This window comes from Hylobates moloch, unplaced genomic scaffold (assembly GCF_009828535.3).
Source record: "Hylobates moloch isolate HMO894 unplaced genomic scaffold, HMol_V3 SCAFFOLD_8, whole genome shotgun sequence".
Lineage (NCBI taxonomy): Eukaryota > Metazoa > Chordata > Mammalia > Primates > Hylobatidae > Hylobates > Hylobates moloch.
Genome location: NW_026652283.1, coordinates 62902216 through 62927658, shown reverse-complemented (window position 1 = coordinate 62927658; position 25443 = coordinate 62902216). Strand labels below are relative to the sequence as shown.

The 25443-nt window shown below is 36.4% G+C and overlaps 1 protein-coding gene across 3 annotated transcripts in view; it reads left to right on the top strand.

The window, feature by feature from the left end:
• Positions 1-1809: 1809 nt before the first annotated feature.
• MROH9 (maestro heat like repeat family member 9) overlaps positions 1810-25443 on the top strand; it is a 132704-nt gene continuing 109070 nt past the window's right edge. For 2 of the 3 annotated variants that reach the window (XM_058442825.1, XM_032159098.2), the window contains exons 1-4: positions 1810-1892; positions 11208-11269; positions 13198-13244; positions 24863-24942. In XM_058442825.1, coding sequence (XP_058298808.1) covers positions 11245-11269; positions 13198-13244; positions 24863-24942 — 152 coding nt within the window. In that variant the 5' untranslated portion in view covers positions 1810-1892; positions 11208-11244. Of the gene's footprint in view, positions 1893-11207; positions 11270-13197; positions 13245-24862; positions 24943-25443 lie in introns of those variants that run through there. The other variant, XM_058442826.1, reaches the window with a different exon arrangement.

Below are 25443 nucleotides of genomic sequence, written 5' to 3'. Positions count from 1 at the left end.
AGAGAGCACACTCATAAACTACAGAGGTAGAATAAAATTATTTGTTTTTGTTCTCCTATTATGTTTAAAAGAAAACAGCTTAAAGCAATAATTATAAAACTGGGTTGGTGGGATTATAATGTTTAAATATATGTATGTATAATGTGAATATATATAATATGCATGATAATAATAGCAGAAAGAATGAAGGAGGAAACCAGGTATACTGGAGCAAAACCTTTGTATGTTATTGAAACTAAATTGATATTAATTCAAACTACATTGTTTTAGGCTAATATAATTGTGACCCCAGAACAAACAAAGTTTGAAAATTCACACTTCTTGATTTCAAAACTTACTACAAAGACAGAGAAATCAAGACAGTGTGCTACCAGTATAGGAAAAGCATATAGATTAGTGGGATAAAATTGAGTTCAGAAATAAACCATTTTAGTCAATTCATTTTTTACAAAGATGTGGAGACAATTAATCAGGAACATAATCATCTTTTTAACAAATTGTACTGAGACACGTAAATATCCAGATGCAAAAAATAAAATTAAATTAGACCCCTGCCTCACACTATATACTAAAACTAATTCAAAATGAACCAAAGACCTAAATGTTAAGGCAAAAACTACAAAACTCTTAGAAAAGTTCTAAATCTAATCTCTGTGAAGCTGGGCCAGGGAATGCAGGCAATGTCTTTTTCTTTTTTTTTTTAGTTATGATACCAAAAACACAAGCAACAAAAGAAAAAGAATGGCAAATTTAAATTTCACTTACATTTAAAACTTTTGTGCTTCAAGAGACACTGCGAAGAAAATGTAAAGGCAGCCCACAGAAAAGGAGGAATATTTGCAAATTATGTATCTGATAAGAGACTAGCATCTAGAACATATAAAAAATCACAACTCAATAATAAAAAAACAAACAGTCTAATCATAAAAAGTCATATATTGTATAAATCTATTTACATAAAATGTCCAGAAGACAGAAAGAAGATTAGTGGTTGCCAGGTACTTGGGGCAGAGGGAGGGAGAATGTCTGCTAACAGGTACAGGGTTTCTTTGGAGGTTGTTCTAAATGAAAATGTTCTAAAATTAGATAGTAATGATGGTTGTATGCCTCTGTAAATATATTTAAAATGATTGAATTATATACTTTAAGATAAATTTTATGGTATGTGAATTATATCTTAATAAATCTATTATAAAAAGTGCTACAATAAACATCCTTCATGTCTCTCAGTGCATCAATTGTATACATGTTTATACACTCTATGGACCTACAACTGGAAATTCTGGGTTGTAGATTTTCGATTTTGCTAGAACTTGACAAGTTTCTCTACAAACTAGTTATATCCATTTATAATCCCACCAGTCGTGTGAGAAAGTTTAACTTTCTTTTATCTTTGCCAATATTTGAAATTATCTTTTTTAATTTTTACTTGTATTTTAGTATTTTTTAACTTATTAGCTGGGAAATAATATTTCATTGGTTTGTATTTTCATAACTTCAAGTGAGATTAAAAATCTTTTAAAATATTTATTGGCCATTCAGTTTTCCTTTTCTGTGAATTTTCTATTCTTATCTTTTGCCCAGCTTCTACTGGACTGTTGGTCTGCAGAACTATCTTTCAGTGCTTGTAACATAGAAACCAGAAACTTACCCACCCCTCAGTAATGACAGGCGAGCATTAGTAGCCACTTGGGCATGCCAGGACATTCTACCACATTCATTCCAGAATGGAATCTTTGAAATATATAGTTGCCATGACAAGTGTCAACATTTCAAAGAATTTGCTTGGTTGATAACTATCTAGAATATTTTACCTTTGGCTAAGAGGTAATATACTAGAGTTTCTCTTCACTACTTTGTCTCACCAGTGATTACAGAGAAGTTACAAATATGTAAGTGAATTCCTATTAATATTTCTGTTGGTCAAAGCTTGTCTTTTTTTTCTAATCCTGACTACTTTTCTTAATTTTTGTTCTGTTAAGAGAAAGAACTATGAATACATTAGAAAATTACATTACTGCCCGGGTACAGTGGCTCACACCTGTAATCCCAGCACTTTGGGAGGCTGAGGTGGGCAGATCATGAGGTTAGGAGGTCGAGACCACCCTGGGCAACTTGGTGAAACCCCGTCTCTACTAAAAATACAAAAATGAGCTGGGTGTGGTGGTGGGCGCCTGTAATCCCAGCTACTCAGGAGGCTGAGGTAGGAGAATCACTTGAACTAGGGAGGCAGAGGTTGCAGTGAGCCGAGATCGTGGTACTGCACTCCAGCCTGGCAACAGAGTGAGACAAAAAAAAAAGAAAAGAAAAGAAAAGAAAGGAAAAGAAAAAGGAAAAGAAAAGAAAAGAAAAGAAAATTACATTACTATGGACCCTCATCCAGAAATCTTGCCAAAGTTGGCAATTGGAAGAATTTGTCTTTATTCATTAATCTCCTAACTTCATGTCTTACTAGTAAAGATTCTCTTATTAGTAAGGATGAGAGAAATCACAACTATATAGATAAATATATTTATTATAAGCTATTGGTTTACACAATAATAGAAGCTAGGAAGTCCTGGATTCTGCTTTCTGCAAGACAGAGACCCAGGAGTTCCAATGGTGCAGTTTGAAGGCCTGAGAGCAAGAGAGTTGATGATAAAAGTTCCAGCCTGGTTCTGAGGATCTGAGAACCAGAGCACTGAGGGCAGCAGATCTGTGTCCCAAGTCAAGTAGTCAGACAAAGAGAAAACTAAGCATTCTTCTGCCTTCTTGTTTTATTCAGGCCCTCAATGGATTGGAAGATGTTGACCCACATTAGGGAGTGTCATCTCCTATCGTCAGAACACCAATTTAAATGCTAATCTCTTCTGGAAATACCCTCACAGACATACCCCAAAATAATGTTTACCAGATATCTGGGCATCCTATGGCTCACTCAGTTTGACACATAATATTAACTAACTATAATGCGTTCCCACGTTGAAAATTTGGCACCCATATATATCCTTAAGCCATATTTAATCTCCAAATAAAGTCAATAAGAGCTCATAATTCCATTTAACATGTTGAAATGTAGTGGGATTGATAAGGAATCAGAGAGACTGATGGGGTTGAGGAAGTGCACCGGCCCAGTTGGATTAACATCCAAAGGACTGAGCCCTGAACAAAGAGTTAAGTTATCTTTTAATCATTTCATGGGGTGGGGGAGATCTGTGTAGGGGGAAGCATATTACAGAAGTGAAAAACAAAGACAGTTATTCAATTAATTGAAACATGCATTACATCATGTCTTACTTTTCAAGGAAAAACATGTTTTACAACTTGAGTTTATCTGTCTAGTGACCTTGCAGCTGCACAGCTAGAGAAACAGGGTCTTCATAATGCCTGGGAAAGGAGAAGAGATAAGGCTCACTAGCCACAGAAAAACAGACAGTTAATTTTAAAGGACTCCAGCTCTTTCTCTTTCTCAGGGGGAATTGGGTTTTCTTACATACAGCTGAGTTTCTGCTTACACATTCTTTAATTTCTTTTAATTCCTGTTCCAACATATGTCCTGCATACAACTGAAAATGCACTAAACCCTTCTCAGAGGAGATAAAGTCCTTCAGTGAGGTTTACTCTCTTCCTTGATGTCCTGTAACTTAAACACTATGATGTAACATTAACAATACTTAAATACTAGAATATGAAGTCATTGCATTTTGTATTATGTGATAAGAGAATAAGAAAAGAAAAAATATTTGGTATCTAATATATACACACAGAAATGTATTCAGAACAAAATTAAAAGGAAATACTCATAATTATTAGTCTTCATTTCTGCACGGATCACAGCATCATAATCAGTATTTTTAACTCCCTTTTTCTACTACACATTCTGTAGTTTCTTTGCTTTCAGTAAGCACCTCAGCTGGTTGTGGTTCTTTACCTGCTAAAGTGATCCATAAAGGTCTGGGTCACTAGTAGTCCTACCTGGATTGGGTGGTTGTAGTTTTCCATTGATCTTAATCACAGGACACAGTAATACTAAGAGACACACTAAGGGATCTTTTGTATTGCAGACATACTCTTCTTTGCCTCCATTATGGAATAGTAGCCCAATTTCTCTTTGGTAGTGTGGATCAGTCAGTCCAACCAGCACCATAACTCCCTTCTTAGCCTGTTGACTCAGAAGCACAAGGAGACCAAGGTGGCCAGGTGGCAGTCTTAACTTCCAGTTCAATGGAATTATTATCGTGTCCCCTGATGGAAGAATTCTTCCCTCCAGAACTGAGATCTCTAAGCCAGCAGAGCATAATGTCACAGGAACAGGAAGCTAGTGGGACACTAAGGATAATAGTGAGTGGTGCAACTCCTATTTTCACCCCTTGATCCCTAGACCCAGGAATCCTGGTTATAGGAGAAATAGCACTATAAATTGAACATATTCAGAGCGTATTCACTTTTCTGGAGAACCTTGCCCCAGCCCTTCCAGGTATTGATATGTAGCTGGTGATGTAACTGAGTCTTCAAAAGGTCATTCCACCATTCCATCAAACAAGTGGCTTTAGGATGGTGGGGAACATGGTAAGACTAGTGAATTCCATGAGCATAAGCCGATTTCCCCACTTCTTTGGCTGTGAAGTGAGTCCCTTGATCAAAAGCAATGCTGTGTGGAATAACATGATGGTGGATGGCTACTTTGCTCATGAGCCTATTGGGTGATGACAATAGTGGCTGAAGAAATTGCCTAATTGGTATCTACAGAATGGGTCATCCTATCTACTTGATTATTAAATAATCCTCAGCTGAGATCGCCCTTTGGTGACTATTTACAGGGAACACAAATATCTTCAAACTTTTTGCTAATTCTGAGATGTCTATCCACATATCACTTCCTCAAATTTCTTCATCAATTTTCCAATCATGTTCCTTCAAGTTTCTGACCATCTAGAAAAATCACTGGCCACAGCCCATGAATCAGTATATAATCACACATCTGGCTATTTCTCCTTCCAATCAAAGTAAAAAATCAGATTCAGTGCTGGAAGTTCTGCCTACAGGAAGGATTGCACTGCTTGGGGTTTTGCCCACTGGGAGTATTTCTCTTGACCATTGTCCTTCAGAGATGTCCCAAAAGGGGGCTATAGGGATATAGTCGTCCACTTTCAAGTTGTGCCTGTATATCTTGTAGAACCATCTGTAAACCAGGCTGTTTTCTTCCTCTGTCAATTGATCATAGGGAACTCCCCATGAAGCCATAGTTGCAGGCTAATAAAGAGAAGGCAGTGTAGCAGGAGGAAGGATCGTGGGCTTTTGGCCACTTCTTTATGTAATTTACTTGTGCCTTCAAGACCTGCTCAGGCCTGATCACACATATATATCACTTCCATTTGATGATGGAGTACTGCCGTGCACACCCAACTTTATGGCTTGGTGGGTTGGATAACACCCAGTTCATGATAAGCAGCTCAGGTCACATGGTAACTTGGTGCCACATGGTCAAGCATTCAGTCTCTACTAAGGCCTAGTAGCATGTCAAGGGCTGTTTATCAAAAGAAGACTAATTATCTGCAGAGGAGAGTAAGGCTTTGCTCCAAAATCCTGGGGGCTTGCACTTCAATTCACTGCCAAAAGCTCAAAAGAGCATCATTATCTGCCACTGATGCATCAAGCACCATTGGATCTGCTGCATCCTATTGTCCAAGTACCAGAGCGGATTGTACAGCAGCCTGGACCTGTTTCAGAGTCTTCTTCTACTATGATCTCCATTCAAATTAGCAGCTTTTTAGGTCACTTAGTGAATGCGCTGGAGTAACACACCCAAATGAGAAATATGTTGCCTAAAATCTGTACAGGCCCATTGGGCATTCTGCTTCTTTTTTGGCTTTAGGAGGTACCAGATGCAACAAGTTACCTTTAACCTTAGAAGGGATATCTCAACATGCTCCACACTACTGGACCCCTAGAAATTTCACTGAGATAGAAGGCCCCTGAATTTTTGTCAGATTTATTTCCCACCCTCTGGCACACAGGTGTCCTGCCAATAAGTTTAGTGTATTGCTACTTCTTGTTCAGAAGATCCAATAAGCATAATGTCATCAATATAATGAACCAGTGTGATGTTTGTGGATAGGGAGGTGATTAAGACTCCTGAAAACTAAATTATGACATAGAGCTGGAGAGTTGACATGCCTCTGTTGTAGAACAGTGAAGGTGTATTGCTGGCCTTGCCAACTGAACACAAACTGCTTCATGTACACCTTACTGAAAGGGATGGAGAAAAACAGCATTTGCCAGATTAATAGCTGCATACCAGGTACCAGGGAATATGTCAATTTGCTCAAGCAATGAAATCACACCTGGAACAGCAACTGCATTTAGAGTTACCACCTGGTTAAGTTTACAGTAATCCACTGTCATTCTCCAAGATCTATCTTCTTCACCATCCAAATAGATAATTTAAATGGGGATGTGGTGCGAATGACCACCCCTGAATCATTCAAGTCCTTGATGGTGGGACTAATCTCTGCATTCCCTTCAAGAATGCAGTATTGCTTCCAGCTTACTATGTTCCTAGGTAGAGGCAGTTCTTGTGGCTTCCACTTGGCTTTTCTTGCCATAATATCCCTCACTCCACTGCTCCAGCAACCAGTATGAGGATTCCACTAGCTACTCAGCTTGTCTATTTCAATTAGGCATTCCAGAACTGAGGAAATAACCTCAGTTATAACAAATAACTCTGTAATAACCCAGGATGGATTTGGGGACACACCGGACCCACTGTTAGAAGGACCTGAGCTACACTCCATTGATCTCCTGACCTCCCTAGTTCCCTATTCTGACTGGAGGGCCAGAATGACATTTTGGGTCTCCCAGAATTATTGTCAGTTCAGAAACATTGTCTAGTACTCCCCAAAAGGTCTGATTATTTCCTTTCCCCAAGGCACACTTACCCTGGAAAAGGCCATAGGTCCCTTTGTGGCAGTCTGGGAGAAAGATTCACGGTATAAATTTTGGTAGTATACTAAGGTCCTTCTTCAAAGGGACCCAGCCTCCCCTTCACTCAAGGAATTCTGGATTTATAAGCCAGCTTAAGCCTGGGAAATGATTGAGGGATCATGACTCAATTTTTTATTTAGGTTAGATTTTTGTTCACTTGACCTAGAAATTTTATGCTTATTCAAATCAAATAAGAATTTAATAGGACTCCTATCTCTTTAACTTCTAGGAACACCATGATCAACTAGCCAATACCATAGGTTCACAAGAGTCAGACTATTTTGACTGCTGCTTTGACTTTTTGTTGTTCATTAAGGCAACCGCACTCATCTTTCCATTGGCTGTTGAACTTTCCCCTTTGCCCCTGCCACCCTGAAATCCAATTATTCTCACCACATTTACATTTCCTCATTCAGTGGCTGCAGTTTCCACCATAGTAGAGTCTGATCTACAGAAAAGAGCAAGCACAGATCTCCTCAAGGATGCTGGGACTTCAGTCACAAATTGCTTGCTGTAGTGGTGAAAGGTGTGTCTTCTGGACACTCCCAGCATGAGGGACTAGGTCTTAAATGACAAATTCACTCTAACATTCCAATCGCCCTAAGCCTTTGAATCCCTTTTCTACAGTAAGCTATACAGGTCTGGCATTTCTAACTTTCTCCTCATTGGCCACTTTTTGGTCTATGTTTTAGCCAATCAACCAAACAAGTAGTTAGAGCCATTTCTAATTCCCTGAGCCGCACCATTAAATACAGAATATCTGCTTAGTGAGCCCATACCAATAAATTTGGCCTAATTCAACTTTTTGTTTCTTCCACCATTATCCCACAGCTTTAATATCCATTTCTACACAGGTTCCCAGGATTTCTGCTTGTAGAAATAAGAAAACTCAAATCATTCTTTTGGAGTGTAGCACATTTCCTCATGGGTCACACTTTGTACCTTGGCTTTAGGGGCATTCTGGAACTTGAGTCTAGTTACGGGTCTAGAAGCAAAGAAGAGTGGTGGGAGTGAGTCCCCTGAGAAGACTGAGCATTATCTTGCTTGGCAACTGCCTCAGGGGAGGCAATTACGGTTTCCTCCGGCAATGTAGAGTAGACATACACACACACATACACACACACACACACACACACACACACACACACCCAGAGAATACCAGTAATTTTATCAAGGGTAAAATTTTAGATTTGTCCTAAGATTTCTTTCTGTATGTCTTTAATCCTGTGAAAATTTTTAAGAAACTTTTCTAAAGCAAAGTGTTTGATAGGGTAGGCCAGTAACATACATTTACTAAAATATGGGATATTCAAAAACAGCAAGGAAAGCACTCCAGTAGTGGAGTAACCGCTGAATTGTATGGAAATATGACATGCCTGGAATAGGGCTTTTGTTCACATGTTTGGACCCAGAGATACCTCCCTGGATAGATGACTGATGCTTTTCCTGGGTGATAGGGATATGAGGAAAGCAAGGTGAGTAGCTTAGACAGAGAAAGGGGAATGGAATACATGCACTAAGTAAACCTTCTTTGGTTCTGGTTTTGAACCAAAGATAAGCTGGTGAAGCTGAACTAAACAAGAAATCACACAAACAAGCTGTTGTTGCTTGCAGGTGGGCCAGGGTAAAGGAGGCCAATTCTGCAGTAGCTCTAATGCTGCCAGGGTAAAATAGTTGGGGAAAAGTAAAGCTAAAAGAGCAAATTTACATATACTATGCTGGATCAAGAGGAAAATTCCTCCAGGTGAAAGTCCTGAAAATATTTGATTTGGAAGTAGCCCATCGTATTCTAATAAGCAATAATTTTAAAAGGATCAATACAGGATCTAAACAAATGTTTTACAAGAAAAAAGTAGAAAAGTAAAAAAATCAATGACAATTAAAAACTGGAAAAATATCAAATGGCAGATAAAACATTTTTTAATTTAATGGAGTGATTTTATCTATAAAATGTGATCTCAGAGTAGATATATAAGAATTTAGGAAAGAAAAAGTGCAGCTCAGGAAAAAAATGGAGTGTTAAAAATACTCTGAAAAGGCCAAAAGTGATGTTGGAAACAGTGCAAATAAAATGAATATTGCTAAAAATGTGCTAAGGAGAATTAAGGACCAAACTGAGGTAAGCTAGAAAGACTTTAGAAATGAGATAAAACATAAGCATAACAGATATCACTAAAGAAGAGAACCAAAATAACAGAAGAGAATAAAATACGTAAATAAATTTTAATAAAATGTTCCATGAACATATAGATTCAAAAGCAGACTATGTCCCTAGAAAAATTAAGTCAATCAATGATGAGCTCTTTCCTTGTAAAGTTACTTAATTTCAAAAATAAACAAGGAATCCTTTGGAAATCCAGAGAGGGAGAAAAAGGTTCATTTGATCTATATAGGAGAAAAAAAAGTAGTTTTTCCACAACAATGCTAGATGACAATGGAACAATGTCTGTAAAATCCTTATGAAAACATTATAGCTGAAGAGTATTATATGCAGCCAGACTTTAACTCAGTGTAACAGTTTTAATGTGAAAAAAAATCAAGGAATGTGATTCTCATGAGTCTCTCTTAAAGTCAAAGAAAATGAACTTTAGCTCAACAAGAAATGAATGGGGAAAGTCTGGCAGTATGCATAGAATCTGTTTACATGAAGGGCTAAGACATAAAAGAAGTAGGATTATTGTTACAGAACTGAATGTAAATATTATACATCTTGAAAGTATAAAGATGATATCACTAATAACGATTATAATAAAAATAAAAGATAAAGGGAAGTTAATAAACACATTGATTTCATTTTTAAAGCCTAGGGGTTATTAAACAAGCAATATAAACACAAATGCATAAAGGTTTCACTAATAAATCAACTAAAATTGTACGAGGAGTGACAGGAAGAGAAAATAGAAATGAAGTAATTTCATCTTTGCTCATATTTAGGAATCAACAGATTCTGTCTAAAGTTTTGAAGAATAAATATAAGAAGTTATTGTAATGCTAAACATCATTACAACAGGAATATAAACCTTTCGTATTAAAGAAACACACAAAAACACCACATCACACACATACGAAGTAAGAAGAAAGACATCAAATAATAAAATATTTAAAGGTAACAACAACAAGAACAAAAGCACATACAAAATATAGTGACAAAATCTGTTATGTAATAAATGACAATGGATTGAACTTATGTAGAAAGAGAAAGAAATATTGTTAAATCACTAATAAAGTCCAGCAATATGTTACATACTAGAGGTACTTATAAAACAAAGTATCTCAAAAAGGTTGCAAATAAAAAGATGGAAAAAAGGAATACCAAAAAAGTGTAAACAACCACTAAGTAGGTGTTGGGATCATAATTCAGACAAACTTGAATTTCAGGATTTAAAATAAGCTTTGAGGCAGTAAAGGTGATTTTTTAAATGCATCACATTATGAAAAAGTTCATAATCCATTATGATGATAAAATAATTATGAAAATCTATGTGGTAAGAAGAATTTTAAGATGGCTCCCAATATTCCTGTCCCCTAGTATCCACGTCTTATATCAATCCCTCCACTTGAAGCTGAAATATTTAGGAAGGAAGGGTATGGGATGAAAAGCTGAATATGATGTATGATGGGAAATCACTCTCATGATTATGTTATATAACGTGGAAGAAGGAACTGTACAGCTATAATTAAGGTTACTAATCAGTTATCTTTGAGTTAAAAGGAAGAGTATTTGAGTGGCCTGCCCTAATCACATAAGTCTTTTAAGTCTGGGTCTGGAGGTTGGAGACAGAAGTCAGAGCTTGGCAGTGTGAGATGGCCTCTGGAACAGGTCATATGGCAAGAAACTGCAGACGGCTTCTAGATGCTGAGCGTTGCCCTCAGCTGCAGCCAGCAAAGTAGTAGGTTCTTCAATCTGACAGCCTCAAACAATTGAATTTTGCCAACAATCTAACTGGCCTTGAAAGAGAACTCTGAGCCTCAAATGAGATAGCACTCCAAGTTGACATCTTGAGTCCAGCTGTGTGAGACCCTGAGCAGACTACAGCTAAACTGAGACTGAACCTTCTGACCTACAGACACTGAAATAACAACGTATTTTTAAGCCATTAAATTTGTGATAAATTGATGCATAGCTATAGAAAATTAATACAATCCACATACTGTATATCATAGTATCATCCATATTGACAGAGCTAAACAAAACTGTAGGAAAGTTTCTGGTTTATGTACTAATACATGATACTTTTTTGCAGCATTAGTAGTAGAAGACTTTAATTCACCTCTGTCAGCATGTTGACAAGGAATCCAAAAACAAGTAAGGCTTTAAGACATAATAGATGGAGATAAGAAAAGGTATTTTTGTGTATATGTGTGTGTATGAGTGACAGATGACAGAGAGAAACCTATACATCATTCTGTAACCATGATAACAAAGAATGTACCTTTTTTTCCCTAATGCCCATAGAACATTCACAAAAGTAACCAAATATTAGGCTAGAAATTTCTGTATAAATTCCAGAAAGTAGAAATAGAAGACATATTCTCTGATTACAATGCAAAAAATTAGAAACTAATGATGAATTCATGAAACAAGTGAAAAACAACCTACCACTTGTCCAGTAAGCTTTCTATTTTCTATTTAATTCTTGGATCAAAGAGGAAATTAATAGGAAATTACAAAGTATTGATTATACTACATATCAAACCCTATAGTATACAGCCAAAGGGGTCACAGAGAAAAATTTATAGCCTTTAATACTTAGAAAACTAAACCAGAAAAAAATAAGAATAATGAAATCAAGTATCGAAAGCAAGAAGTTATAAAAATAAAACAAAACAAATCTAAGGAAGGCAGAAATAAAATGACCCATATAAAGATGAATTCAGGAAAAGAAAAATAGTAGGACTAATAAATAAATTCAAAATCTTGTATTTTTTTCATGATGAGACAGGCAGGCATTCACTCTGTAATATTTTTTCCTCAAACCTATATTCCCAGTCTAATTATATGAAAAAAAATTCAGATAAATCCAAATAGAGGTACATTTTACAAAATACCTAACCAGTGCTCTTCAAAACCGTCAAGGTCATAAACAAGGAAAGATTGCTAAACTGTTAGAGATCAGAGCAAACTGAGGAGACACGCTGACTAAATGCAACGTGGAATCCTGGACAGGATCCCAGGACAAGAAAAGGATATTAGTGGAAAAATAGGTGAAATCCAAATAAAGTCTGAATTTTAGTTAATGTAATTGTAATAATGTTAATTTCTTAGTTTTGAAAAATGTGCCATGATTATGTAAGATGTTAGTTAACATTGGAGGGAACTGGTTGAAGGATACATGAGAATTTATTGTCTTTGCAACTTCCCTATAGGTCTGAAATAAAAGTTATTTTTTTAAAAAAAGAAACAAAGAAGATCTAGAAAATCTAAATATACCAATTAAAATAGAAGACATAAAATAATTATCAAAGGGCTACCTCCCCCAAGCAAGCAAAGGAAAACATAACAGTTTCTAAAAATTTCATAAGGCAATTTTATCAATCATTTCAGTAACTGATAACTCCACTTCTAATTAAATTATTTTGATAACATTAAAACATTTAAAAGCCCCTTATACTTTTTCCTATGAAGTTATAATTCAAACAAAATTATATTTTCCTTTCCAGTTTTAATATATGCACTTATTTCTATTTTTAAATAATATTTGATGGTGCTTCCAGAAATGGTAAATGATGGTGGTAGTAATGATAATCTTTGTTTTATCCTTTACCTTAATAAGAAGGCTTCTATTTATTTTCTAATTACACTTGGTACTGACTTTTTTATCCATCACATTAACACATGAACTACATAGCCATTTTATTTACAAATGTTATCAAGTTTATATTTAAAATCTTATAAATTTGGAACTCAAAAGTTATTGTGTAGAATTTCTTCTTTAGCAATTAATGTTGAGAATTGTATTACAGATTCTCTTTTATTGAACCATCCTCTATACAATAAATACTACTTTTATTCTTTTAATGTGCTGCCATAGCCGGCCTGCTAATTTTTTTGTTAAGTGTCGTCCAGTAATACTCACAGTAAATTTGTCTATAGTTTCAGTGTGTGTGTGTGCATGTCCTTGTTGGGCTTTGACATCAAGGTCATAGTAGCTTCAGGTTTGGAAATAAGGCCCCACTAAGATGATAAGAGTCTATGTTCATTCCTTTTTAACTAATCTCCTTCTTTCTGGCTAGAGTGTAGTCTCCAGATTCTGCAAAACAGTGTGAAACGGCACCACATGGTAAGTGATATTCTATAAGGATATCAACGTAACTGAATTCTCTTGGAAAAAATAACTTTTTACTGTTTCCATTATAAGGATGTTACAAGTAATGTTTAAAGTACACGTGTTGGGGGAGAAAGGAGAAAAAAAGGCAATTTGGTTAAAAATTGTTTTTACCTGTATGTCCCTGCAGCGTCATTTCTTCTTCACTCCCTCATGCTCCTGAAAATGACCTTCAGTACTAATTTAAAAGGATGAAACTTTTTACCCATCCTACTAGTTATCCCACCCATCCTCCATCAACAGTACTAATTTAAAAGGATGAAACTTTCTACCCATCCTACTAGTTATCCCACCCATCCTCTATCAACTGACTGGTCTCTAGGATAGTCTCCTCACTCATATTTTCCCTTCCATCATCACTGTGGAAACCCTTCCCGTCAAAGTGAAGCCCTTCTACCTAGTCTCTGATTGAATGATATTATTTCCTTATTTGAGAGCCATTCTAGTTTGTGTCTTTCCTTTTCCATTTATCTTATTGTTTTCTAGGCCTTTGGCAGATTTCTTGTCTTCGATCTCTTGAGAGCAGAGATTGTGATTATTCATCTTTGTGTTCTCTGCAGTGTGTAGCACAGTATTGTCTTGGTGAATATTCATCCAGTCATTTTTCAAAATTGTTTTAAAATTCTGAACCTCTAATAGACCCTACCGTCATTTTAATCCACATCCAAATTAACACAGAAGAAAGAGGGGAGGGCTACCATAAGAAAATATGTAATCTTCTACCTTTAGAAAAGAAATGCTTCAGTGTGGATATTAAAACTTTTATAGACTTCGTTCATAATCCATAGGTCGAAGTCGCTGATAATTAAAGCAAAACATTGATAACATTTGGTGGACAAATTGATTTTTCCAGCCAGGACATGAGGAGAGTTGTTAATAAAACCATATTCTATTAAACAGGGTCATTTAATCTTTTCCCATTTGTATAGTCCATAGAGTCAGAAAGATGCAGTTTAGCATTACACTCACTCAATCACTCATTCATTTATTCAACAAATATTTACTGAGAATCTGCTACGCATTAAATATTATGCTATCTTTTTGAGAAACAAAGTAGAATAAAACTCAAACACTAGCCCCAAATTGCTTATAGTCCAATGGGAGAGATTTAAAAAAAATTCAGTAGTTAGAAACTGTTATAAGTTTTGAAGAAGTTACAATATTCAGGAAGTGATAGAAGTATATTTGGAGGGACATTCAAATATGACTTGGGCCAGAGAAGATTTGAGCTGGACTTTGAAAGATGAGTAGAATGCCTAGATGAAGGTGAAGTACATTCCAAGAAGAGGAATGTACTTCTGTACACCTGTAAAGGCGTGGAGAAAGAAAAAGCAACATACATTTGTAGAATTATAGATTTTAGCTATGGTTCCCCAGGAAGCAGACTCTAAAATAACAGGGGATGTGCTCTTTGGATCAATACTTGGGGATTAGTAGTAGAGGCAAAGTGAAGGAAGCAGGATTATGTACAAGGAGGTGTTGAACTGCAATGCACTTGCAAGATAGGTCTCAGCTACTTCTGCAGGGCGCTCTGGAACTGGAATGACCTTTCAAAGTTGACCCTCTTTGAGGCAAGGAGGTTTGGTCTTTATTTCCCCATGTCAACTAGTCATTAGATGTAGCTTGCTCCCAGAGAAGGGATGTGATCTTAGGTAGGAAGGCTTTTTGGCTAAGGGAAGTCTCAAGAATATTTATCTAAAAGCTCTCAGCTGCCAACATTTCCACAAGTTGTGGAAAGAGTATTTCAGTACCGAAATGGAGAGGGGTGGTCTAAACAGCACCCTGCAGCATCCATCTAAGACAAAATGTGTATCTAGAATGAAGACTAGTCAAGAGGAAATGATAGGAGTTGTGGATAGAGAGGTAAGCACAGACTTAGTCATAAAAGTTCCTTTACGCTTTGCTAAAAAGTTCAAAACCTTGGTGACTTACTTAATCAAGAGAGTGGTGTTGCTCCAACAAAATTATAGGTGATGAAATACAAAGATACTCCTTACAAGTAATAACAGACATCTGAGTTGAAGTGTATAATTGAGGGCGGATGGCTGTTGGGAACTCCTGCACCTGGGTCAAGTGGGCTAGTGTTTCAAAATTTAAAAACAAAAAACCAAAACACAGCACAGTGGGGGGCTTCCAGAACATGTAGCTGGACCTTGAAAGTGACACTCTCCTAGTAAATTGAGTTCTTCATCAGCAGGGCTGTTGGGGGCACCACCTGCTTGCCAGAACAAATCACCAACAGGAAGGGGACAATAAATTATTTCATGGATGGACCAAAAGGGAAACATATTTCCCCCAATTCCTCAGGCACCTACAACAACCCCAGAGATACAAAGACAAGGAAGATGAGAAAGGGAACAGAGTACAGAGAGGTATGAGAGAGGGAAATCCCTTCCCCATTCCAATGATAGTAAAAATAGCTAAAACTTATATAGTACCCATAACGTGTTAGGCATGCTCTAAGTGCTTTAAATGAATAACTCATTTACTTCTCACAACAGCCCTGTGGGGTACTGCCTTGAAAATGTGGAAACAGAGGCAGAAAGTGACCTGCTTACAGTCACATAGCTAGCAAGTGGCAGAACGAGGTTATAAACTCACAGATCCTGGCTGCAGAGTTGCTGGTCTGAGCACCAAGCTATACTGTGTTTACCCTAAAACCAAAATCCTTGCCTGCTCTGGGTATCAAGGAAGACTTTTGAACAAACAATAAAGTTGAAGATTTTAAATAAGCAAGATTTAGTACTAACAATAATTATGAGACTGTATTAATAACCAAAAAAAGATGGAGAATTCATGAAATCAGACTTAGAATAGTCCACAAAGGAGACAGCCATCTCTCAGGGAAAGACAGGGCAAGGGAGTTGGCAGAGAAGAGGGACAGAGCACAGTGGCAGCAGTTACAGGAAAACATAGAACCAATTCCTGTATATATACCTTAGAGGCTAAAACTGCTCACAAAAGGGTATCATTAACATTCTTATATCTGCATATTCTATTGCTAGGAGAATGCACAGGAAAGCAGTAACAACTGTAGATTCTGGGGATGGAAATTAGGGGATGGGAGCTAGAGAAGGGGAAGACTTGAAAACATTGTCCACTGTTTACTCTTTTGTACTGTACTGCACATGCATGTGTATTACCTTTTTACATGTTCAAACAAATAAATACGGTGTACTACTTTAAAAGTCCATTCAAAAACATGCTTCTATGAATAATCTAAGTTTTATTGCTGGATCAAACTATGTCTATATTTTGATATAGTCTATATATTTACAATCCATCTTTTGCTCTCGTAAAGGGGCTGTTTACTACGCATGTTTGTAAATGTCCCTCACCCTTAAATCCTCCATTTTGTCTTAATTTTTATTCTTTATTTTCTTTTAGCCTTTATTTTTATATCATCGAATTGTTTTTCTTTGTCTCTAAGCCACTGAAAATTTCTCTTTTTTTCCCTAGTGTGGGAGGGGGGTCCTAATGAATAAATTGAAGGATGTCTTCCTATGTGGATTTGAAGGAATTTTAAAATAGAGATTTGCCATCAGTTAGAGATGACCACAGTAAATTTTGATCTAGTTAGATGTATACACTGTTAGAGAAGTAGAATTGTCCAAACACTATTGCCAATAGTATGATAAGGAGTTTTGTTGAAAATATAAAGTGCACAGAAAATTTAGAAAGTGCAAAGAGTTAGTTATGGCATTCCAATTACAGAAACAAATTAATTAACTCCATCAATTTGTCTCTACAGGAATAATGGGAGTTAGTGAACCAGCTCCTAAGCATGCATAGTAAAACTGTGGTTCTAAGAAAGCAAAAACTGGACTACCATTCCAGGCCTTAATTTGTTTTTCAGCAACAGAATCTACATTTCTCTTAGCTGTGGAAAAGGTCAGCTTCAGAAACCCAATTATATTCAAAAGAGTGACACAGACTTAGATTGGAAATAGGAGTTGCAAGGAGAGAAAAGGAGATAGTCAAATGGCTCATTGGAAACAAAACATAAACTTGCTTGAGGTAGAAACTGAGTCATTGCTAGCACTGAGGCATGTCTGGGCCACTCAAGATAAGGCAGGACTAGCAGGATGGAAGAGCCTGCAGGGAAAGACATCTCCTAGCTGAAGATTATCAAGGTATGTGAATGTGATTCAAAGACAGTAGGCTAGTATGAGAGGTTGATCAGTGCTTTTCACTATATTAATAGCACAGTCCCAGCTGCTAAGTCCTATAAAGACAGGGCTGTTGTAAAAGAGCAAAACAATGACCATCTGAAAATGATGAGAGTGAATTCAGTCACCTGTGGCTTTAGCTATAAAGTGAGAGCACCTTTTGCGCAGAAGCTGGCTCTTTTGCTAATGGGTTACAGCAGCCATGGGACTGTAATCAACAAGTGGGCGAAGGATATGAACAGACACTTCTCAAAAGAAGACATTTATGCAGCCAACAGACACATGAAAAAATGCTCACCATCACTGGTCATTAGAGAAATGCAAATCAAAACCACAATGAGATACCATCTCACAACAGTTAGAATGGTGATCATTAAAAAGTCAGGAAACAACAGGTGCTGGAGAGGATGTGGAGAAATAGGGACACTTTTACACTGTTGGTGGGACCGTAAACTAGTTCAACCATTGTGGAGTCAGTGTGGTGATTCCTCAGGGATCTAGAACTACAAATACCATTTGACCCATGCATCCCATTACTGAGTATATACCCAAAGGATTATAAGTCACACTGCTATAAAGACACATGCACACATATGTTTATTGCGGCACTATTCACAATAGCAAAGACTTGGAACCAACCCAAATGTCCAACAATGATAGACTGGATTAAGAAAATGTGGCACATATACACCATGGAATACTATGCAGCCATAAAAAATGATGAGTTCATGTCCTTTGTAGGGACATGGATGAAGCTGGAAACCATTATTCTCAGCAAACTATCGCAAGGACAGAAAACCAAACGCCGCATGTTCTCACTCATAGGTGGGAATTGAACAATGAGAACACTTGGACACAGGAAGGGGAACACCACACACCGGGGCCTGTTGTGGGGTTGGTGGGGGGAGGGATAGCATTAGGAGATATACCTAACGTAAGTGACAAGTTAATGGGTGCAGCACACCAACATGGCACATGTATACATATGTAACAAACCTGCACGTTGCGCACATGTACCCTAGAACTTAAAGTATAATAATATATATATATCTATATTAAAAAAAAGAAGCACTAGCAACAGTATCAATGCCTTTGACAGATGGCAGAGGCAGCAGCAGCAGCAAGCAGCAGCTTTTGACTTCAACAGAGGTAGGCAATGCAACACATCAAATTATAGCAGTGAAGGAGGTATCAGACAAATCTTTACTACAGATAGCTCAGATGTATAACGCAAAATCTTTTGTAATCTATCCAATTACTTTTGTTTTTCAAAAATGTATTAGCTACTTTTAATTATTCACACTTTCAGAGGAACTTTGAAATACACTTGTCAAATTCCTTCCAGAATTTCTCTTGGCATTTTGATTTGAAACACTGAATTTATAGATTAATTTATGAATACTTCCTTAAACTATTGTCTTATCATTAGAAACATGTTTTCTTTCTACTTATTTGAATATTTAGTAAAGTTTTTTTCTACATGCAGACTTCATACAATATCTTTTGAAGTATTTTATAAATAGTATTGTTATTGAGTGTAAAATGTATGATTTGCAAATATATTCTCTCAGTATATGGTTTGTCTTATTTTTCTTAATGGTATCTTTTGAAGAGCAAGAGGTTTTAGTTTTTATCAAGTCCAATTTACCATTTTTTTCTCTTTTGTGGGCCATGGTTTTAGTGTTGCATCTAAAAACAAAAAACAAACGTTTCCTAACCAAAAATGGCTGTTTTCTTCTAAAGGTTTTATAGTTTTAGCCCTACATTTATATTTATGATCCATTTTGTGTAGGTGTGAGGTAAAGTACTCATCTAGTTGTATTAAACATCTTTTGTCCCATTCTTATGTTTGTAACATAGTCTTGTAGCATTGGCCCACACAGTTTCTAACTTTCAGAGCTTAAGGAGATTTTCTTCATGAAGTGAATATATGATCAATTTCAAATGCTTTTATAGTTTTACAAAAATGGTATGCTCTTATTTTTAAAAGCCACACAATGTAGATTAGGGAAAGAAAAGAAAAGAAGAAAATAAAAGAAAAGAAGAGAAAAGAAAAGAAAGAAAAGAGAAAAGAAAAGAAAAGAAAGAGAAAGGAAGGAAGGAGAGAGGGAGGGGAGGGGAGGGGAAGGAGAGAGAGAGAGACAGAGAGAGAGAGACAAAAGAAAGAAAGAGAAAGAAAAGAAAGAAGGAAAGAGAGAGAAAGGAAAGAAAGAAAAAGAAAAAAGAAAGAAAGAAAGGAAGAAAGAAAAAGAAAGAAAGAAAGAAAGAAAAAGAAAGAAAGAAAGAAAGAAAGAGAGAGAGAGGAAGGAAGGAAGGAAGGAAGGAAGGAAGGAAGGAAGGAAGGAAAGAAAGAAAAAGAAAGATGCACCGTGAAAAGAGTCATCACCAATTATTATTTCGGCCATTTCTCTAGGTCACAAGTCATTTTCTCTTAAAAAAAAATTGAATGCATAACTTACATTGTTTTGTGGCATCCGTTATGACTGATGAAAACATGATAGTGGTCTGATTCTCTAGGCTTTGTCACCTGGATTCTTTCTGTAGAAGCCTTTAACATTTATCTTTATTTTTGGTAAACTGGAATTTTATAAAAATGTCTCTAGGCATTTTTTTAATTCAAATATACCGGGCACTCACACATTTCCAATCCGAATGCTCCAGCCATTTATCTCTGAGAAATTATACTACACTATTGATCGGATAATTTTTCTCTTCATATTTTCTCCATTCTTTCTTTATGAGACTCCTATTAGCTACATATTGAATTGTAAATTCTTAAGAAATTTTACAATTTGACAGCTTTGAATTTCGGGACTCTTCAATATCTGATTTTATATTTTCTGTATCAATTCATCTATCAGAGGACACTTAGGTTGATTCCATATCTTGACTATTGTGAATATGCTGCAATGAACATGGGAGTAAAGATGTCTCTTTGATATCCTGCTTTTATTTTCTTTGGATAAATACCCATAAATAGGATTGCTGAATCATATGTAGTTCTATTTTTAATTTTTTAGAAATCTCCAAACTGTTTTCCCATGTGGTTGTTTTCATGCCAATTTACACTCATGCCAAGGGTTTACATGCATCCAAGGGTTTCCTTTTTTCCATATTCTCACCAACTCTTATTATCTTTCATCTTTTTGATAATACTTATCCTAACAGGTGTGAGGTAATGTCTCACTGTGATTTTAATTTGCATTTCCTTGATAATTAATATTATTATATTAATAATATTGAGCATTTTTCACGTTCCTATTCACCATTTATATGTCTTTCCTCCCATAAGTTATTGGGGTACAGGTGGTATTTGGTTACATGAGTAAATTCTTTAGTGGTAATTTGTGAGACTTTGGTGCACCCATCATCTGAGCAGTATACACTGCAACATATTTGTAGCCTTTATCCCTACCCCACTCCCACTTTTCCCCCAAGTCCCCGAAGTCCATTGTATCATTCTTATGCCTTTGGATCCTCATAGCTTAGCTCCCACATATCACAGAGAACATACGATGTTTGGTTTTCCATTCCTGAGTTACTTCACTTAGAATAGTAGTCTCCAGTCTCATCCAGATCACTGCAAATCTGCAAATGCTGTTAATTCATTTCTTTTTATGGCTGAGTAGTATTCCATTACATATATATATAATGTGGTATATATATATATATATGATGTGGTACATATATATATTTTATATATATATATGTACCACATCATATGGTATATTATATGTGGTATATATACACATATATATGATATGGTATATATATATGATGTGGTATGTATATATATATGATGTGGTATATATATATATGATGTGGTGTGTGTGTGTGTGTATATATATATATATATATATATATATACCACAGTTTATCCACTTGTTGGTGGGCATTTGGGTTGGTTCCATGATTTTGCAATTGTGAATCATGCTGCTATAAACATGCATGTGCCAGTTTCTTTTTCAAATAATGACTTCTTTTCATCTGGGTAGATACCCAGTAGTGTGGATTGCTGGATCAAATGGTAGTTCTACTTTTAGTTCTTTAGGGAACCTCTACACTGTTTTCCATAGCAGCTGTACTACTTTACATTTCCACCAGCAGTGTAGAAGTGTTCCCTGATCACCACATCCATGCCAACATCTAATGTTTTTTGATTTTTTGATTACCGTCATTCTTGCAGGAGTAAGGTGGTATTGCATTATAGTTTTGATTTGCATTTCCCTAATCATTAGTGATGTTGAACATTTTTTCATATGTTTGTTGGCCATTTGTATATCTTCTTTTGAGAATTGTCTATTCAGGTCCTTGGCCCACTTTTTGATGAGATTGTTTGTTTTATTCTTACTGATTTGTTCGAATTTGTTATAGATTCTGCATATTAGTTCTTTGTCAGATGTATAGATTGTGAAGCTTTTCTCGCACTCTGTGGGTTGTCTGTTTACTCCGCTGACTATTCCTTTTGCCATGCAAAAGCTCTTTAGTTTAATTAAGTCCCAGCTATTTATCTTTGTTTTTATTGCATTTGCTTTTGGGTTCTTGGTCATGAAATCTTTGCCTAAGCCAATGTCTAGAAGGGCTTTTCCAATGTTATCTTCTAGAATTTTTATAGTTTCAGGTCTTAGATTTAAGTCCTTAATCCATCTTGTGTTGATTTTTGTATAAGGTAAGAGATGAGGATCCAGTTTCATTCTCCTGCATGTGGCTAGCCAATTATCCCAGCACCATTTGTTGAAAAGGGTGTCCTTTCCCTACTTTATGTTTTTGTTTGCTTTGTCAAAGATCAGTTGGCTGTAGGCATTTGGGTTTATTTCTGGATTCTCTATTCCGTTCCATTGGTCTATGTGCCTATTTTTATACCAGTACCATGCTGTTTTGGTGACTATGGCCTTATAGTACAGCTTGAAATCAGATAATGTGATGCCTCCAGATTTGTTCTTTTTGCTTAGTCTTGCTTTGGCTATGCGGGCTCTTTTTTTGGTTCCATATGAATTTTAGAATTTTTTTTTCTAATTCTATGAAGAATGTTGGTGGTATTTTTATGGGGATTGCGTTGAATTTGTAGATTGCTTTTGGCAGTATGGTCATTTTCACAATGTTGATTCTACCCATCCAGGAGCATGGGATGTGTTTCCTTTTGTTTGTGTCATCTATGATTTATTTCAGCAGTGTTTTGCAGTTTTTCTTGCAGAGGTCTTTTGACTACTTGGTTAGGTATATTCCTAAGTTGTTGTTGGTTTGTTTTTCTTTTTTCTTTTTTTTTTTTATTTGCAGCTATTGTAAAAGGGGTTGAGTTCTCGATTTGATTCTCCGCTTGGTAGCTGTTGGTATATAGAAGAGCTACTGATTTGTGTACATTAATCTTGTATCTGGAAACTTTGCTGAATTCTTTTATCAGCTCTAGGAGCTTTCTGGAGGAGTCTTGAGGGTTTTCAAGGTAAACGATCACATCATCAGCAAACAGTGACCGTTTGACTTCTTGACAGATTTGAGTGCCCTTTATTTCTTTCTCTTGCCTGATTTCTCTGGCTAGGACTTCCAGTACTATGTTGAAGAGGAGTGGTGAGAGGGGGCATCCTTGTCTTGTTCCAGTTCTTGTTTTTTTTTTTTTTTTTTTTTTTTTTTTAGACAGAGTCTCGTTTTGTCGCCCAGGCTGGAGTGCAGTGGCGCAGTCTCGGCTCACTGCAAGCTCCACCTCCCGGGTTCATGCCATTCTCCTGCCTCAGCCTCTCCGAGTAGCTGGGACTACAGGCGGCCGCCACCCCGCCCGGGTAATTTTTTTTTTTTTGTATTTTTAGTAGAGACGGGGTTTCACCGTGGTCTCGATCTCCTGACCTCGTGATCCGCCCGCCTCGGCCTCCCAAAGTGCTGGGATTACAAGCGTGAGCCACCGCGCCCGGCCTGTATGTATTCTTTGGAAAAATTTTACTCAGGTCTTTTGCCCATTTGTAATTGGATTATCTGCTTTCCATTGAATTGTATGAGTTTCTTATACCTTTTGGATATTAACCCCTTATCTATGTTTTACAAATATTTTATCCCATTCCATAGGTTGTCTTTTTAATTTTATTAATTGTTCTCTTTGCTGTGCAGAAGCTTGTTAGTTTGATGTATTCCCACTTGTTTGATTTTGCTTTTGTTGCCTGTGCTTTTTACGTCATGTCCAGAAAATCTTTGCCGAAACTAATGTAAAGAAGCTCTTTCCCTATGTTTTCTTCTAAGAGTTTTACAGTTTCACATCTTTGCATTTGTCTTTAACCCATTTCAAACCAACTTTTGTATATGGTAAAAGATAAGGGTCCCATTTCATTTATTTGCTTATGGACATTCAGTTTTCCCAACATCATTTATTGAAGAGACTGTCCTTTGCCCATTGTGAATTCTTGGCTCCCTTATCAAAGATTACTTGACCATATATTAATGGATTTATTTCTGGGCTTTTTATTTCATTCAATTTGTCATGAGTCTGTTTTTATAGCAGTCCCTACAATTTTAATTACTAAAATTTTGTATTATAGCTTGAAATCATAACTGTAATACCTCCATGTTCTTTCTTAAGATTGTTTTGGCTGTTGGAGGTCTAGTTCTCCAGTTTCTTGGAAAAAAAGAATGATAAATTCTTAGTGGAATCCCTTTAATTACCACTTATAAAGGCTAAATTCTGATTCCATAGTGTGAGTTTAGTCATTCTTTAACAAGGGCTGACTTAAGTCGCCCTGCTGGCAATTTTTTTTTTTTTTTTTTTTTTTTTTTTTTTTTTTTTTTTTTTTGGGACAGAGTCTTGCTCTGTTGCCCAGGCTGGAGTGCAGTGGCGCCATCTCGGCTCACTGCAAGCTCCACCTCCTGGGTTCACACCATTCTCCTGCCTCAGTCTCCCAAGTAGCTGGGATTACAGGCGCCCGCCACCACGCCCAGCTAATTTTTTTCTATTTTTAGTAGAGACGGGGTTTCACCGTTTTAGCCAGGATGGTCTCAATCTCCTGACCTCGTGGTCCCCCTGCCTCGGCCTCCCAAAGTGCTGGGATTACAGGTGTGAGCCACCACGCTCGGCCCTGCTGGCATTTTTATAGGTAGACTCACACTGTGTAGATGGAACTTAATAGTTTTAGTGGTGCACAGAAGTTCATCTGGTAAAGAGCACACCTTACAAAATGCTGTCTGGGAATGCAAATTATATAAGCATAGTGGTTGACTGTGAAAGACCTCCACTTAGGCAAACATACTATTGTAGATTTAAATTACAGTTTGGTCTCAACACTTCTATGAACTCTTGAGTGTGTTTTCCAGTCTGATTTGGTTCCTTTAGTCTCTGTAAAAGGAAGAAGTACATGTGCTATTATGAGTCTCACTGCTCTGTAATCATTAATTCTTCTTCTTTTTTTTTTTTAACGTGGTACTTAGGCACATAAAGTTAGCAGCCTATTGGATGCATACTCAGGCCTGTTAAGTAATGAATCCATGATCCTGGCTGTGAACTCCAGGTATGATAAGCTATCATGCTCTTTTATTTCACCAATTGGATGTATTTAAAATGTTATATCTTTAAAAACATGTAATTGTGAAAAATAAGAAATTACTCCAAATTTCACCATCATAATTTGGCGACTATTATTTCTTATACTCTTTCCCAGTCTTTCTGTATTGCATAGACAAGCAGATAATCTTTCTAGCTGCTGAGGCAAGCTTCATTTGCCATCAATTTGAAGATGCATCTCAATGTAAGAAATACTAAGATGTGAAAAACATATTATCATTGATTACAGAAACTGTGGCAGTAATATAGTTCAACTGTTTAAAGCTTAGCATGGCTTTGTGGACTTGGCTGGAAATGTAACCACTCTTTGCATTATTATGTTTATAGAGAAATATATTCTGATTTCTAAATAACTGTTTATAGATAATATTTACAAAGAAATTAATTCCTTTATTTTTAAAACATTACTATCATTTTTAAGAGAATATTTAAGACTCATCTGTCATAC